The following is an 18,298-nucleotide window of genomic DNA, read 5'->3' as shown; positions in this document are numbered from 1 at the left end:
ATGATAGCTGCAAGTGACAGGTCTTTGCCTGGTGTTGAAAAGACATCAGAGTAGGGGCTAAGCAAGCCTCTCAAAGGCCAGCTTTCCAACAGTGAGGAACATCCATTGCTCTGGTCTCTGGTTCCACCCAGAGAATGTGGCCCCTGAAGATTGCCCAGAAACAAATTTGGCCCCTAGGAATGTGCCACACCACAAATGCCATGGGGCTGAGCAGTAGTCTTCAAGAAACACCTTCTGGAATCAGTTCTCCAGGTAAACACTGCCCACCCACAAACTATATCCCTGCATATATTACAAAGAGGCTCAAGACCAAGCTCAGCTGAGGCTCATATGTGCAGTGTAAAAGGCCACCCATAGCGCCATAGGCATAGGCCATGCAGGTGTTTTACCTGCTGTTAAGGTACGAAGCAATTCTATGGACAAATCAGTACCAGGGACAGGGCCGTTGCAGTGTTGCCGTGTTTCTCCCTTGAGAACAAACACCACCTTGCCTTTAAGTAGTTCCCAAAGATTCGTTTTACACCACCAAGTTTTTTAATTGATCTTATTGTTGGGCCCTGTATGTGTTTTAAATCTCACATTTTATTATATTTATTCAACCATTTTGTTTTTAACGTGTTTATTGTTAAACTGCCTTGCCCTAAAGGGTGGGGTGGGAATATATTAAATGCATAAGCAAAGGTACCTAATACTGTTGGTCTCGTCATGGAAGAGACATTGCTTTTCATCGAGTGTTGCTGGGGAGAGTCTTTGCCATTGTAAACTGGGAGGCTTGCTGTTGTTGGCAGGTGGTCAGGTGCTAGGTCAATGAGAAAGAGTAATTTTAGAGGGGCTTTCTTCATCCAGGTAAAAATGCATGGCTTTCAATAATCCAACAGAGCAAGCCCTTACTTGCCTTAACAGTTCTGTGCTGGAAAAGAATGCCGAGGACTGAACACTGACAAGCATCCTGCAATCTTGCATTTGTCTACTCAGAAGTAAATCCCGTTGGATTCAAGTGATTTGCTCCCAAGTAATCATGCACAGGAATGCCGTCTTGAAATGCTAATTTGGTTTTTTAAAAAACCTAATGGATATTATCCAGAAAAGGTCTTCATGCTCTCGTCAACAGAAATGGCTCCAGCGACAAGAGGAACTTCAGTTGCTTTCTAACGTAGCCAAAAAGGCAGTCACAAGCCACCAGCCCATCCTACATTATCTCACAGTGAGTATATTTTAGGGCTTGCCCACACAGAAAGAGGCTTTCTCAAGGGCTGCATATGTACCACATATAACTGAACTCCACCATGCTGCTCATGCTGACACATAGAATGGCAGCCGATTGCAATCCACAAAGACATCTTGTTGTATCTCCACCAGCAGCTATCCAAGCCAGTCTTCCCCAAACCGGTGCCCCCCAGATGTTCTGGGCTACAACTCCCTTCAGCCTTCTAAAATATCTGGAGGGTACCAAGCTGGGACAGACCAATCCAAATGGTTCTTGCATGCATGGAAAGAAAATGGGAGACTGCGACATGCTAGAGAAGATTCAGTTACCCATCTGTTGCATCCCTGGTTGAACTATGGGATGTGCGGCTATAAGTGGCTCGTTCATGACAGGTGCTGAGGAGCCTGTATTCTCTGGAGGTTGGAACAACAGGTTGGAAAAAGTGCTGGATGAGGGCTGCCGGCTTCTGAACTCTATCAAAGCAAAAAACAAACAAGATGCTGCTTATTCAGTGAGAACTACTCACTTTAAATCTGTAAACCTTTTACAAAAGTTGAACTTTTAGCACAAGGCAGATTCACATATATTATTAGTTCAAAGTGGGGGGGGGGGATGACAATTTTTGTTCATATCTGATAATCGATATTTACATCAATCTGGTCGTTTGTAAGTATTTCACTTTTGCCCAAAGAGTTCAAAGCAACATTTTAGCTCCATGACAATTCAGTGAGCCAACAAAGGTCAATTCATATTTCTTACGTATAAACATCTGGGTTGTATCTAACAAGGTTTTACTCAGAATGATCCCACTAAAATAAATGGATCTAATTTTGTCATGCCCATTAATTTTAATAGGCTAACACCGAGTAGAACAATTGTTGGATACTGCTTGCAGTTGTAAACTCTACGAAGCATAAAATAAATATGCGCATCTGGAAATCGACAGCAGGTGTGTACCACAGTGCAATAGCTGCCCCTTGATGTGCTTGTACAACATGTCCCTATGGGTTGCCACACATGTATCTCTGTCTCATTCCCTGCAATGTTTGCCACTGTAAGCACGAATCTACAGCATATTTCGAGAAGCTGTTTGTTCACTCTGCCTTTGGACATCTGTTAATATTCTAGCCAAATGCTGCATGATAGTTCTTAAGGTCAGGGAGCAGACTTTTTCGTTTATGCTTGGATAAAATTGAACACCATTTTGAATCAAGATGGCAGACTGCACCTTTCGAAACTAGACTGAATTTTCAGTTTCTTGGAATTCCTGAGCAATGCCAGGCACAAGGCAGCTAGTAAATGTACAAACAGCAGATTTGCTCACCCCAAAAAGTGCAAATTGGACATGAGATTTGCAGCAGCACAAACACTGGAACCTGCACTGCCAACATCAAAATCCAACCACAGTGACCTGATTTAGGCATTTACCTAAGTGCCTAAGTGAGTGGGCTTGTCAGTCTGATTTGCCCAATACTTCCTTCTCAAAAATAAAAGGGAGGAAGATTGAAAAACTCACCCGTGCATATGGACACATTCTACTGCAGGCATATGGAAGCACAATGGCTTCCACTCCCTGCCCCATAAACCAAGGGGCTGGTTAGGTTTATCAGGCTAGTTGGTTCAGAGTAAATGCGTACATTTCTTTTAAGTATTTTTATTAGGCTTTTAAAGAATTTTCATTGATTCAGATTTATTTCTAAGGAGTCACATATCTAAACCTCTGGAGGAATTCCAGAGCTCCAACGGGACAGGTTCATTATCTCACCTGCCCCCTTCCAGCAGATTGCAGATCCTTTGGTAAGAGTTCCCTGTGCATTCCTCACCAGATAATACTTTAAGTGTTTCTGTTTCTTGGGCTGAGTGGTCAGCTTAAGATTGATGTGAATGGAAAACTCAGTAAAGTAGCAGAAGCCTTTCTTGCCGCAGCCGATACAATTGCCAGAGAAACCTGATGAAATAAACATACACAAAGATGGGAGAGAGATAAGCGACATAGTACAGATAATGCACTTCCAAGTTGTTTGGCGTGGCTGTTGGGAATTTATTTATTTTTTCCTCGCACGCGCACACACACATACAAAGAGACACATAAATGTTGCAAGGGTGTCAACTGTTTCTAAATAAATGCCTGCATTTAATAACTCCCCAATCTCTTTAATTTGTAGTTTTAATGACATCTTGGAGAGGGATGGAAATCCCATTTCTCTTTGTTAAGAATGCCAAACAGACCAATCAATAGAGTGGTGGAAATGGGAAAGAATGACAAATTGATGTCATGGGATGGCTACAAAACTTGGTTACACATTTTAGTTTTTAACAGTAGTGACCAGAACAATTAAAGACCTATTCACAGGACTCTTTTAGCATGTGAGTAACTTGGGGAAAATTTGTTCTCACGTTGATTTCTAGCCTTTCAGGGTACTTGTCCTATGCTTCCACTAGGATTAGGCTTTTCAGACATCTGCTGCCATATTTCAAATTCCAAACATTGCCTCTATTTTGTAGGCATCTTATTCAGGACTGAGTCAAAGTCAGGTAGGGAAGCACATTTCATGAAAAACATCACCCTAATGAAACACACATACCCTCCTTAGTTTGGCAATTGTTTGGGGACGCCTGCATTCAAAATAAGAGCAGGAAACACAACATAGAATTTGATTGGGTTTTGTGACATCACCCTATAGCCAAATCTGATTGACTACATAGTATAGTCAGGAAACCTATTCGGAGTAAGCGTCATGCTTTCTCTCCTCACTCGGATCTGGCATAATCCGATGTCATTGTGTGGCTGACTATCAATGACTATCAATCATGATAGCAATTTAATGTTGTGAATTTTATGTTGTGAGCCTGAGATCTATGGATGAAGAGTAGTAGTAGTAGTAGGATTGTCTGACGTAGAAACCTCTGGTTTTCAAATAAACTTGCACTGAAATCTGTATATCAAGGGGTAACAAGCAGTGAACAGTATGTGAAAGCAGGGGGTTGTGAAACGCATCCTTTCACCTTGAAATATTTTCATGGGTGAGTTTGGGGCAGCCTTACTATACTATGATATTACAGCATGCACAGGGGTCAAAACACAACACTAATCTTACCAGCAACTCAATAAATGGGATGCTCATTGTATGTAATGCCTCGGTTATACACAAACATCTGGACCTAGCACATAATAGGAGAGGGCTGCTCATTCTGTAAGCAAGCTAAATAAAGCAGATTTTCCATATACATTGTAGATATGGCAAAGGTCAGGAGAGCTGAGCTATCCAGTATGCGTTCCAATTTATCTATGTCACAAGGCTGAGCCTGGAAGATGGCTAGAGATCAATATTTGTAGTCTGACAGATAAAGCCCTTTCACCTCTAGGTCATCAGTTCAAAACCAGCCAGCATCAAGAGTGACCGAAGGCTGTTACAATCTGATCGGTGTTCAGTGGTCTATGTTAATTACATTTGGCTGACTCCACCAGACCTCATCTGAGAGACTAGCATCCCTCTTGGGTGCTGTGACATTTGGAGGAGGGAGGCCAAGGGCAGGTGGGGGGCAGGGAGAACTACGGGGAGGGAGAACAACTGAGCCCTCTATTTTACATCTGGTCCCTCTATGTCAGCTTCCAATGTTCCATTTCCCTGTTCAGGCTTTATAAACGTCTGAAGATATAATGCCAGGATGTGGTAATGGCCATCAACCTACACAACAACGAGACAAATTCGTGGAGGATAAGACTATCAATGCCTACCAGTCACAATGGCTATATGTTGGCTCCAGGATCAGACAGAGCATGTACTAGTTGCTGGAAATAACAGCAGGAGATGGCAGTTGCCCTCATATCCTACTTATAGGATTTTTAGGGGCATCTATTTTTAGTCACTGTGGGGGGAAATGGCGCTGGACTCTATAGGCCTTTGGTTTGCTCTAGCAGGGTTCCTCTTATATTCTTAATGGCCATACACATTCAAAATGGAAGGACCACATTTCATAGTTGCCCTGGCTTCTGGACATTACAAAGATGTGTGTGATGTTAGCCGTTTTCTGGGTATTGAATCTTAACATGGCAGACCCTCCAAGTGTCCCTATTTTCCAGGGACTGTCCCGGATTTACAGAAGCCTTCCCAGTTTCTGATTTGATCCTAGAATGCTCCGCTTTTCCTTAGGATGTGCCTATTTTCATCAGAGAAGTGCTGGGGGTGGGTATGGAGTTATGGGACCCCCGAGCCAAGGAGATAAGTAAATTACAACTTTTAGAAGACATCTGAAGGCAGCCTTGTACAGTATAGGAAAGTTTTAAAATGTTTAATGTTTTATTATGCATTTATATATATTGGAAGCTGCTCGGAATAGCTGCGGCAACCTAGTCAGATGGACAGGGCATTATTATTATTAATTATTATTACTGAATAAAGGTAAAAGTTAAGGGACCCCTGACCATTAGGTCCAGTCGTGACCGACTGGGGTTGTGCGCTCATCTCACTCTATAGGCCGAAGGAGCCAGTGTTTGTCTGCAGACAGCTTCCGGGTCATGTGGCCAGCATGACTAAGCCACTTCTGGCGAACCAGAGCAGCACATGGAAACATTGTTTACCTTCCCACCGGAGTGGTACCTATTTATCTACTTGCACTTTGACGTGCTTTTGAACTGCTAGGTTGGCAGGATATTATTGAATAGGATGTCCCTATTTTCATGGGAGAAAGGCTGGGAGGGTATGGGATGGTCATTCCAGTTTCTGTACCTTTAACAGGGATTGGATCTGTAGCCTCGGGGGCAAAGAAGACAAACAGAACAGCCTTGCAGAATGCTGCCCCCACTCTCAATCAAGAAGCAGGGTGGGGGAAATTGAGGATTCTCTTTTCCCACCAAAAGAGTGTTATAAGTTTTCAGCTTGCCGGGCAGAACCAAGTACTATCCCATATTCCCTAGGGATGGGGAAGATGAAGAGAAACACCATGCGTCACCAAGTTTCAGCAAGAGGGGGGTCCTTCTGGCAGCTGCAGAAGTGGTGAGGTGGCAGGGGGCAGAAGGGGGGAGGCACATTCCTGTTTCTCCTTAGATAGCATATAGGGCCACCCTTGGAATACTAGGAAAGTGCTTGGTTCTGCATGGCAGGCAAAAAGGCCCTAATGCTCTTCTAGCAGGAAGAGAGAATGAATCCTTGATATTTTCCCACCCTGGTTCTTCATTTCCCCCCGGAGAATTTTACCAAGCCTTCCTACAAGTGAGCTTGGAGATAAATCATGCAAACGCAGCTCTCTGGCAAAAGGGAGGAAGATGATAAGAGACAAGAGCTGCGCTGTTTATACGTCAGGACTTTCCTCAAGAGAGTAGAAGTAAAAAAAAAGGAAAAATAAGGAGGCCTTCTGGAGGAGAAGGGAAGGGAAACAATGGCAGGAGGAGGGTGCCCAGTTTATAGAGCACCGTCCCTGGAGAAACAACAACAAGCAGTCTTATGGCACCTTAAAGATTAAGAAGTTTACTACAGCATAAACCTTTGTGAATGGGCACTCACTTCATCAGATACATAAAATGTAATCCTCAGGTGGCACCTATGATCTTCAAAGTGCCACAGGACGCTGCAACCGACTCCACAGAATTTCCTCTTGGCAAGATAGGGATGTACCCACTAGGTTAAGAAACCACTGTTTTCATCAAGACTTTTCAATATTCTAACACTGAGTGGCAAACCCGTGATCCTCCGGGATGTTGTTGGACTACAACTCCCACCATCCCTGACCATTGGTCATGCTGGTTGGGCATGATGGAAGGTGAAATCCAACAACATATGGAGGGCCACAGGTTACCCATCCCTGTTTTAATTTCTAATTTTGGTCGGCCATTACTGAAAAATAGTATCCCTTGTTGGCCCTTGCCTTTCTTTCATTCTAAAGAACTGTATTAATAGGTTTGCAAGATTTAGATGTTTATGAATGTTATTGTTGCAAAAAGCTTGGGAGGCTGTTAGAGTGAAAGGCAACAAAACAAGCAGGAAAGGGGTCTCAACGCCCCATGCAGAGAGCGGCAATATTTTCTGTCTTAATGTATGGCACTGATTTTGAGATACATAGGACATGTGTTTCCTAAAAGTACCGTGAAAAGCTTCTGAGAGCAAGTTCTCTCACACTGATAAACAAAGACCACTTAATAGCTAGAATACTTGCACCTCGCAGGGAGAGGGTGCCAATATTTTGCATAAGAAGGCTAGACAGAATGGTGTTTTTTAAAAGAAGACGAAGAAGAAGAAACCTCCAATATGACCAACGCAAGTAAGTCATGGAGGCAGCAAGCTGGAACCACCAAAGCAACCTTCTAACCAAAATCAATAAACGGACTTGATTTATGCCCCACAGGCATTTCACTAGCTTGACATGAATATGAAACGGAAGTCAAAGAGGCTACTCAGGAAATTACTAAATGCACAGATATGTTTCCTTCCGAGCCTATATATGCCCTGTGGGCATCTCCACAGACAGTGGCGGAGCCAGCTCAGAAATGCTCAGGAAACCATTTAAGACACTTTTGGGTGGGGTGCATTTCCCTTTTGTGAACAGTTTCCTTCAAGGTTATCAAACGAGAATAAGGAAGAAGCTGGGTCCCCTGCTTTATGAGAACAAATGGATGGAAAGAGAGAGAGAGAGAGAGAGCCATACCAAAGTAGATAAATAAAATTTCATTCCATCAATTTAAAAATATTGAGCTTATTTGCAGGCAGGGTTGATCTGAAGCCAAGCTTACCAAGCCTATTCCAGCTTGAGGGTGTCTTAAAGAGAATCCAGGTAACTCCTGAGTTGGCCCAGCAGTACCTGTTAGGGGCTATATAGGAGTCAATGAGCTGAGTTGTTCCACTGCAAGAGCTCTGCCCTGAGATGTATAAAGGGTTGTGGGGGTTTTAAAGAGCATCTCTGAATATCTGCAGAACTTATTTCCTCACCCATTTATTGATTTGATTACATTTATCTCCCACTTCACTGAATTCCAGGGGGTCACAACTAGATGACCCTTTGGGTCCCTTCAAGCTCTACGGTTCTATGGTTCTATTATCTATGACTATCACCAAAGTGCAGGGGTGGAATGACTGGACATTCAAGTCGGGTCTGATACTTGTCATTTCCTCCTTTCAAAAACGACAGCTAGGAAATATCAGGTGTTTTGTTTTTTTGTTTTTTAAAAAATAATTTTTATTGGGTTTTTACATTTTATAACAACAGACACACACACAAAGACAAAGACAAAACAAACACACAAATACAATTACATACCCTAAGTTTCTTTACCCACTTTCATTGACTTCCCCCCACCCCCTCCTCTTACATCCCAATTCCAAAATTAATTCAGCAAGTTCTTACCTAACCTCTTAAAGATATTCACATTGCTTTTAAAAATTAAAATCTTTTGTTTATCTATATTCAACTATCCAATTCTCTTATAATCATTAATTTCTTTTTTTTTTTAAGGTCGATCTAACTTCCCCTTCACAAATTTTCCCTTTATTATATTAATTATAAGTCACATTGACCAAGTAAAACAAAACATAACATTTTATAATTCTATTCTCTCCCCCCCCTGCCCCGGTTTCTGTCCCTTCCTAGACAAATGTCCAGAAAACAAACAAAAAATATTTCTAGCCCGGATTCCTCACGTCCGAGGCGTCTGATTCTCTGTCAGTCCCTCTCTGCCAGCTATATTGGTAGTCCTCTTTGATGGTCCTAAGACCCCGAAGGAGTTCAGTCAGAGTCAGATCATATTTTCTTTCATTCAGAATGTTGAAGAGTGTTTGCTGCGAAAGACCATCTAGTTTTCCATACTCAAGAGAAAAGTCCCAATCATATTGCTTTGTTCTTTCTAGTTTTAATATTCCAAGTACTCCAGGGGCTTCTCTCTTCTTCTTTCTCATCTTTCGCAGGTCTGTAATCCAGAGGTCTTCTTGCTCATACTCTAACGCTGCAGATTTCTGGTTGATATTTTCCACTTGTAGTGTCTGAACTCCTTCTTTTTTCTCTGTCAATTCCAAAGGCATCTCTTCCTGCTCAGCTGCAGAATTTTTATCGTACATCTCCTTTGTGCATTCAGCAGAGTTGTTTGTTTCAGGATTCAAGGTCATAAAAACTTTACTCAGAGCCATACTCTGCTCCTGCAGGATTCCCACGAGAAAAAACATTTTTTCTATCTCCGCCAGTAATTTTCCCTCTGCAGCCATTGTAATGTCACTAATTCCCCCTAGGGGGCTTTCAGTTATTTAATAGTCCTTTTCCAATAATCTGTTACTTTGTTATTATCAATACTTTGTTTCCAATCTCCTCAGTCCAAATGTATCAGCTTTAATTCCAAGAGTTATTAAATAGCAAAATTCTTTACTTTGTCCGCCCGTTTGACAGCTTCTTTGACAGCTGTCAAACTCCTTTCACTTCTTCCTCCGGGACCCAAATAGGACACTCCCGGGTTTTTTGGGGGGGATACACACAAAGTTCCAAATTCCCTTTCTCTCCAGCACAAAAATCTTGTTCTATCAAATTTGTGAGAAACTTTTAAATCATCAAAACAGTATTCATTCCGCCTTAATTCTCCGTTCCTTGCTTTGAAACGTCTATAAGTAGAGGGGGTGCGGACTTCCCTTTAACACATCCCCCGATCGTGCCGAATTCACAGGATAAAATTTTTAAAGTCCAAATTCCACTACTCACGGGTCCTTTGTTATCCAGTCCAAATTTTGGGAAGAAAGTCAGCGCTCTCCGGCCATGGCTTGCGGCTTCGCTCTACTGAGGTAGCGGTCTACTCTCAGCACCACGCCACTCTCCGTACCCTCTCCGCAGCCTTTAAAAAGGCTCTTCGTGGGTCGGGGAGGGCGCTTAAGGTGCCCACCGAGTCACCAAGTCCGCAGGCTTCCGCGCCTGCGGTTTCTGAGGGTCCCCGTGTCGCCGGCACGGCAAGACCCGTCCTCAGCAGAGCCGATTCCCTCCGGAGCTCGGAGGGAATCCGCCATTAGCCGTTCGCGCTAACCCGGAAGTCTCGAAATATCAGGTGTTTTGGCTTCGACTAGAAAATGCTTTTCATTTAGAATTTGAATTTTTGAAATCTCCATTCCAATTCCAAATCATTCATGGATTGGGCAGAATTCATTGTCTCTTAGTCTCAGTTATGTAAAATTATGTAAAAAGGTGGCTGTGAGAACAAAGGATGTATGCAACAGTTTGCTTCCTAGCATCTTCCTTCAAATGCCAAAATTCAGCAGCATTTTTTATTGTTATCAATACTCTGGGTGCTTCCAGGTAGATGTTTATTATGGGATTAGTGCTGCTCTTGCATGCAAGTTTCTTTGCAGAGTCTGCACAATGTCCTCGGCATTAAAATGTCACTGTCTCCACCCCAATTTAATCAAGATTTAACCTCCCTAAGGAAAAATCAATAAGTTACCGTAATAAATCTATCTGTTTGCAGTAGCTAAAAAAAAAACCTATTTTCAATATGAAGTGCCCATCTGGAAGCATATTATAGTCTGCCCTAACCTATAAGCCAGGGTTGGGAAAATTCTGGTCTGTGGGCGTAATCAGGCCTGGGATAGGTCCCAATATGACCCATGAGGCCAGATCCCCCAAGCTACAAACACCTGATGTCATCTGCAACATCAGGTGGCAGACAGGTAAAGACTCAGCTACCATTGCACAACAGGGAGCCTTGAAGTGCACTCTTGACTATGCATTGACAAGGGAGGCTCGCTATCACTGCCAATCAGCTAACTGGTAGTGAGGCAAGCCAGCTGGGATTGCCTATGCTATGGAGTTTCGCCTGGGGTACTCCACAGCACAGGCAATCCCAACCCCACTTGGCTGGGATTGGATTCTTCTTTTTAGTGCAGCTTGCGGTGCTACAAAGGGAAAACGGGTCATCTGCCATCGTAGTGATGTCAGACGATTGAGAGGTGGGCAGACCAAAGCCCACCGGTCAAAATGGCCCAATAAGAGTAGAGAAACAAGGATCCCACCCAACAACCAGATTCTGTTCCTCTACTCTACTCTACTCTACTCTACTCTAAAGCAGCATGGCCCAGTTTATTAATCCACTTTACTTATTCCACACTGCTTTAGCAGGCTGGATGGACTGTGAAATGAATTCCTACCATCCAGATCAAAGGTGGATCTAGAGGGGTGCAACCAGTTCGGTTGCACTGGGCGCGGGGCTTCTGGGGTGCTGCAGAAGGTGCCAAAACCATGACATCCAATGGAAGGCAAAATTCACCACTGGATTATGGCATCACACAGGGCACCACTGAAATCGGAGATGCCAAGGCCTGCCACTGTCCAGATTCCAGAGCAACACAATCAGAGAGTGACAGAGACCAAAGTACACCTTGCTGTGCATCACCGATTTCAATAATACAGACATTTCTTGTTGTGTTGTGCAAGCAATTTGAGATGTGGGTCAGTTCACACACACAAACATACATCCCTCAAGGCAGGCATTATTATATCCCATGTGACCATCCTTATGTAGTGCATGTCACTGTGGTCTGCAGCAACAAGAGGAAGCAAGAGAAATTAGGAATCCTTGAAGTTGTTGAGCTTTGAAAATTCAGTCACAAGTTGCTGAGATCTGAACTCCCCAGAAAGATATGTGGACTGAAACTTAGTCATCCTGAAGGTATCTGAAGAAGTGTGCATGCACACGAAAGCTCATACCAAGAACTGACTTAGTTGGTCTTTAAGGTGCTACTGGAAGGAATTTGTTTTGTTTTAAGCTGGAACAGAGTTATGGATGAGCACGTGTGAAAATGTCACAGATGGAAATAGACTGACTGTTCCATCCCTGCTGCTATGCATCTGATATGGCATTGTTCTCTTGTGTGCGGTCAGACTGCCAGAAGGAAATGCTTGTGTCATCATAACATCATTGCTTGGTCCCCTAAGGACAACTGAAATATCCTAGCCACAAATATTATATATGCACCTTGATGAAGAAGGTACACATTATCAAGGAAACATGTAAAGATGCAGCTTCAGATGTTTTATACAGAACTGACTTTGAAGATTTGCTACTAGACAGAGTCATGCATTTTAAAAGCAGAAAGCAAAGCACAACAAACTTGCCACCAGAAATTCTGCCAGCACAAGGGGAACTTCTGCTTCAGTTGGTGCTGAAACATAATTTTAAATGTTTAGAAATGAACACAGAAATAACTTGAAGGGCAATAATCCAACGTATTAGCTGCACACAAAAGCATTGCAAACAACTGCTAAACCTCATCCTTTTGTGTGTTGACTTAGAAGACACACCACTGTGTTCAACAGAGCTTACTCCCAAGTGAGTGTGCACAAGATTGTAGCCTTAGCGTTATTATTACCAAATGTTTCTTACTACTTTTTCCCCCTCTTCTGGTTTAGCGTGCAATTAACACATATACTACTTCCTCTGTGTTAACAGCCTTAGGAACCTTAGGCTGTTAATAGCGCTGGCCATGAATGGGCTGAGTGGTTCAACATTACTGCTTGTATCTTTAAAATGACAACACACCACAAATTTACAGCCCTTTTAATTCCTTTACGGTCGCAGGCCAATTGTACTGTGACCCATCAAAGTCAGCAAGATCTCATGGCAAGACACATTATTGCCAGATGAAGTTATATACTCCACAGCTTCTCACAAAGCTGGTTGTAAACTCAGATCCCAAATTTATTTATACTGGGCTCACATTGCATCCTTTTGATTTTTATTGGCATCACTTTGTAGCTCCTTGTTGCCTGGCAATATTGTTAGGAGCAACCCTAACAGCAAATGCATTTACCCTCAAATACATAAGAATTCAATATGGTGCGGAACACCATATCTGAAGCTTTCAAGAACTGTGTGTGACAGAGCACCAAGTAATTAGAGTTTCTTCAAAGTTAAACACCAGGCCTAACTAATAGCTTGGGAAAATGTTATTTAATTGCCTCGTTTAGCGCTCATCGCACTTTTTTTCCTCCCCAGAGTTTGTTTTGTACCAAGATCCTAACCCACTCACACTAATTCTAACATAGTAGACAATCATCTTTCCATCCGTCACAAGTGTATCTCACTTTTCCTTCCAGCTGCTTAGAGCAGCCTATGTAAGATTAACGCAGTCTCTTCTCCTCACAGATCAGTAAAGAACAGTGGGTAAAAGAGAGTGAGAGGCTGACCCAAAGTCACCCTTCACAACTAGTTCAAGTCCAAGAGCAAGGCTGCAACCACACCACACATTTGAAGGCATATATTCTGCCCCCAAAGAAGGCTGGAAACTGTAGCTTATGCCTCATGGAGCTACGATTTCCAGCACCCTTAATAAACCAGTTCCCATAACTCTTTCTCTTGTGTGGGGATGTGCTTTAAATTTAGGGCATGCACACAGCCCTAGATTCAATCTACTCCACAAAGGCCCTAAACAGGTCTGCCATATTTCCAAGGTACTATGCTTAGAATTGCAGTTATGGGGCATGAGTGTTGAATAGTTGGTGCAGCTAGGACTGGACCTCAGGGAGCCGCAGCTCAGAGGCTCTCTCTCAGTAGAACTACTCAGGGAGAGGGTGAGTGGGAATTTGAACCCGAGTTTCCCTGGTCCTATCCCACACTCTAACCACTACAACCCACTGGATAGGGGTTTTAGATAAACAAACATTATATATATATATATATATATATATATATATATATATATATATATATATGGACGCAGGTGGCGCTGTGGGTTAAACCACAGAGCCAAGGACTTGCCAATCAGAAGGACGGCGGTTCGAATCCCCGCGACGGGGTGAGCTCCCATTGCTCGGTCCCTGCTCCTGCCAACCTAGCAGTTCGAAAGCACGTCAAAGTGCAAGTAGATAAATAGGTACCTCTCTGGCAGGAAGGTAAACGGCATTTCCGTGTACTGCTCTGGTTTGCCAGAAGCGGCTTAGTCATGCTGGCCACATGACCCGGAAGCTATACACCGGCTCCCTCAGCCAATAAAGCGAGATGAGCGCCGCAACCCCAGAGTCGGCCACGACTGGACCTAATGGTCAGGGGTCCCCTTTACATATATATATATATATCTATACATATATATATATGTATACACTAGCCTGGGAACTTCCTCTCTGCCCAGAACATTGGAGGCTATACACCACACCCCCTCTACAGTATTTATAGGAACTCAAACACTGAGATCCTGCTCTGTTCCAGTAACAAGAAGCCGAAAGCACCAGCCTGAAGATGACGAGTGAGACCTCGTCGAAACGTCGCCTAGACACCCCAACTTTTACACGGGAAGACACCCGAGGACACCAAAACCTGCATATATATATATATATATATATATATATATATTAAAGAAGGTGATGAGACTGAGAAAGCAGCAGGGAGTAATGTTGCTATATGTCCGGAATTTCCCAGGCATATCCTGGATTTGTCCGTCAAAAACAGCGTCCGGACAGAATTTCTGAGGATCGGTTAAGATGTTCAGGGAAACCTAGGCATATGGAAACCCATGTCAGAAAAAAAAAACATTTGTGTCCAGTTTTTCACTTTTAGAAATATGACAACCCTAGGGAGCCTTTATTTTTGTGCAGCCAGCTTCACTAATGGGTTGCTATCACAAACCACATCTCAAAAAGAGAAGAGGAACAGGTTGTATATCAACACAAGATGAGATCAAAGACAGCTGGCATTGGAAATATCCATAAATGGCCTAGTAATTCAAGGTGTCGCCTGAGTAACTGTAAATGCAAACTGATCTGACAATGAGTGTAACCTTGGGCTGGATTAAAGGTAACGCGGCATCTGCAAAATAGAGGTTCACTCCGTACCTTTCCTTAAGCTCAGCCACCTGCACAGAAGGTTAAATCGTTCAAAAACAAGGACGAATACCAGGAATCAAAATGAGATGGGGCTAATCTTGTCACTTCTCCCTGACAACAGAAACTGGAAACCTTGGCCCTCCAAAAATGGTTTATCTCCAACTCCCATCAGTTCCAGTCAACATGGCGGTAGTCAAGGACGATGGCAGTCATAGTCCCACAAAATCTTACAGGGCCACAGGGTCCTTGACTTACAGCAATGCTGTGATCCCAGCTGCCCACCTACCTAGCAAGGCATTGCGCCCTTGGTCATCTGGCAGAAATCTCTTATCTACGGCACACACTAAAAGCTGATCCGGTAAGTTTGGTGACTTGGCGCCAACCAGCAGGAACCCTGAAGGCACTTCAATTGGGTCGTTTGAAACCGATGCTAATCTCAAATCTTTACCAGCCTGGCAGAAACCTGGAGGAGGAAAAACAACAACACTATTTTAATCAAATTATATACCGTAGGTTATGTATGAGCTGTGGAAAAAATTATACTCTTTTGAAAAGAAAAGAAAAGAAAAGAAAAGAAAAGAAAAGAAAAGAAAAGAAAAGAAAAGAAAAGAAAAGAAAAGAAAAGAAAAGACAATAGTCAAGGTGTTTTAAAGAAATTAATTCCTCTCAGAACCATGGGTCCAGGATAAAATTAATAAATCCCCACTGAATATGCATGGTTGCATCTACATATCTCTCATTACAGTCATACCTCGGGTTGAAGTAGCTTCAGGATGAATATTTTCAGGTTGCACTCCGCGGCGACCCGGAAGTAACGGAGCACGTTACTTCCGTGTTTCGCTCCTCGCGCATGCGCAGACGCTCAAAGTGACATCACACGCATGTGTGGAAGCAGCGAAACACGGCACACGCAGCCACGCAGTCGCATCTTATGTTCGCTTCAGGATGCAAACAGGGCTCCGGAACAGATCCGGTTCGCATCCAGAGGCACCACTGTATTTTGATTCAAATGTGTAAAGGGGTGAAGGATTGATGCAGAAGTACGGACAGCAAAACTGCCTAAGCTGTACAAGTTCAGAAACAATCCCATTCTTTCCTTTCAATGTAACACAGCGGAATAAATTAACAAATGAGAGGGGAATATTTGCATATGCATTTTTAAAGGAAAATGACTCCAATAATGAAGTGTGTGTGATGTGGGAATAGAAACCCAGCCAGATGGGTGGAGTGGTATTATTATTATTATTATTATTATTATTATTATTATTATTATTATTGACTCTGGTCACCCAGAGAGACAGGTGGACAGTCGCTACGAGGGAAATTCTGGATCATATTGTCTGAAGATTTGTGCATCACCTTTTGCAAAACAGTACGCAGGAAGTGGTAATCCAGTTAATATAAGCAAATTCAGCATTCTAAAGCGGGTAAAATGCTGCAGTGGTGAAAGCACATGGGAAGGACAATGGCAAGGATGAGGGACACACTGAGCGGCATTTGTCCAAACATATGCAAGGGCCATCACAGGAAAGTTAGTACCCAGTTAATGAGGTCCTAAATTTCACACAGAGAAACCAGGAAATGGAGCAACAACCGAGAGACAATAATTGGCGAGACATTGGAATGAGGCAGAGGCCAAACCAACGGCATGTGCTCTTTTCGGCGCCAGATTGCACAAAAAAGGAGGTGCTACAGACATGCCCTGAAGCACATCCTTTTTTAAAAAAAAAGAAAGAAAGAAAAGAAATTAGTACACATGGATACTAGATCTCTCAATAAATAGCAAAGTGCAAGTGACAACATAAACATGGGACTTCAGTAGGCTAGCCAGTCTCAGGACTCAGTCTAAGGTGGCAATGTATCCTATTTTACAGTCCTCTTAACTGAAGAGCTGTCAGGTCTAATTCCAGTTTAAAGATGAAGAACCATAAGTAGAGAGAACCAGGAATTGCCCATCAAAAGGGAGCCCCTGGGCAGCAAACCAATCAGGCGCATAGGTTACCTGCTCAGTCTTCTTCACTGTGGTGAGATGTGTTGTATTTCTATTTAAATTGTTTAAAGTAATTATTTCTAAATTTGCATCTGTGCATATAAATTAAAATGTGCAATTTTATATGCGGCTCAGAGCTTCTACTTTTTGCAGTGTACATGTGGCATCCAGTCCAGAAGGAGCTAAGTAATTTTCAAGTCAAAAAAGTGGACACTGAATTAATTGGAAGTAAAGACTACTCTTTCACTCTATAGAAAACAACTCTGGTATGCAAATGCTCATTAAAAACGGATATCTGAGCTTACCATTCAAAATACCCTAAATTTCTCTGTACATCATCCATAGATGTTCTGGAATGTGCCATTCTGAGTCATGTTTTGCTAACAATTATACAATAGTATCTCCATTCTCAAACTGTAAAAATCTCTGTTCGGAATAATACTTTCTTTAGAAGTTGTAATAATACCAAACGTTTTAAAACAAGCCGACTCAAACAGATTAAAAGCAATCCACAATTATTATGATTTCCCCCAAAATCTTATTATCCTAAAGGTAATTTTTCATGGAAAATTCAATCTGCAAAAAGTTCATTGTGACAGCCTATTTTTCACTGAAGAATTCTGAGCAGTACCATTTCAGACTTCAGGTGGGGGCTCACATAACAGAATGTTCCTTCATAAATAAAACTCTAAGTGCTACTCTGTTAAGTGAAAATCAGGGTGTAAACACTGATAATCCCGGGGAGAAGATTAGACTAGAACCACTCTCTCTGACTTTGGTATGTGGAGAAATAAATGCACAGCAAGACATTCAATCATGGGAGCTTCCACTTGCAGTCCCAAATAGCGCAACCTGAACCTCAACTGGGCCTCAGAATTAAGCATGGATCCCAGTGAAAGCAGCAGAAATGACGCAGTCCTGATTAGTTTAAGTCCACGACTGAATGTAGCCATGCCTAAGGCTTGCTGGATTGAACTCTCGGGTTTCATTCTGTGTGAAAGGAACAACTCTTAGTCAGGCGTGCCAACTCTGTGGGGCTGAAGCCTCTACAGCCCTCCGCCATGTCCACTGGGAGAAGACTCAGCATCCCCAATCTTGAGGGAGCAGAGAAGGCCTGAGGGAAGGTCACCTGGATGCGGTGTGGCCTGGCGGGATGTCGGCCCGGGTCGACCAGCGCAGCCTGGCGCAACCTGACCGCCTCTCCTGATGCAACAGTCGTCATGTGCACACGCAATGCTGGGTGCAACTCGGCGCATGTTCTCTCAGTCATCGGTGTGAAGAAGCCGCTTCATCCGCGTGCACCTCTAAACGTGCCACCCAGCTGT

The 18,298-nt window shown here is 43.0% G+C and overlaps 1 protein-coding gene across 3 annotated transcripts in view; it reads right to left on the bottom strand.

Moving 5' to 3' along the window:
- The window catches only part of GREB1 (growth regulating estrogen receptor binding 1), a 105,221-nt gene that overhangs the window by 35,925 nt on the left and 50,998 nt on the right, over window positions 1-18,298 (bottom strand). For all 3 annotated transcript variants that reach the window (XM_081856682.1, XM_081856680.1, XM_081856681.1), the window contains 4 exons: window positions 15,270-15,446; window positions 2,973-3,155; window positions 1,537-1,680; window positions 686-799 (listed from right to left, as the gene is read on the bottom strand). In XM_081856682.1, coding sequence (XP_081712808.1) covers window positions 686-799; window positions 1,537-1,680; window positions 2,973-3,155; window positions 15,270-15,446 — 618 coding nt within the window. The remainder of the gene's footprint in view (window positions 1-685; window positions 800-1,536; window positions 1,681-2,972; window positions 3,156-15,269; window positions 15,447-18,298) is intronic.

Source organism: Podarcis erhardii (genome assembly GCF_964252035.2).
Source record: "Podarcis erhardii genome assembly, chromosome: 3".
Lineage (NCBI taxonomy): Eukaryota > Metazoa > Chordata > Lepidosauria > Squamata > Lacertidae > Podarcis > Podarcis erhardii.
This window is presented reverse-complemented; position numbering and strand designations above follow the sequence as displayed.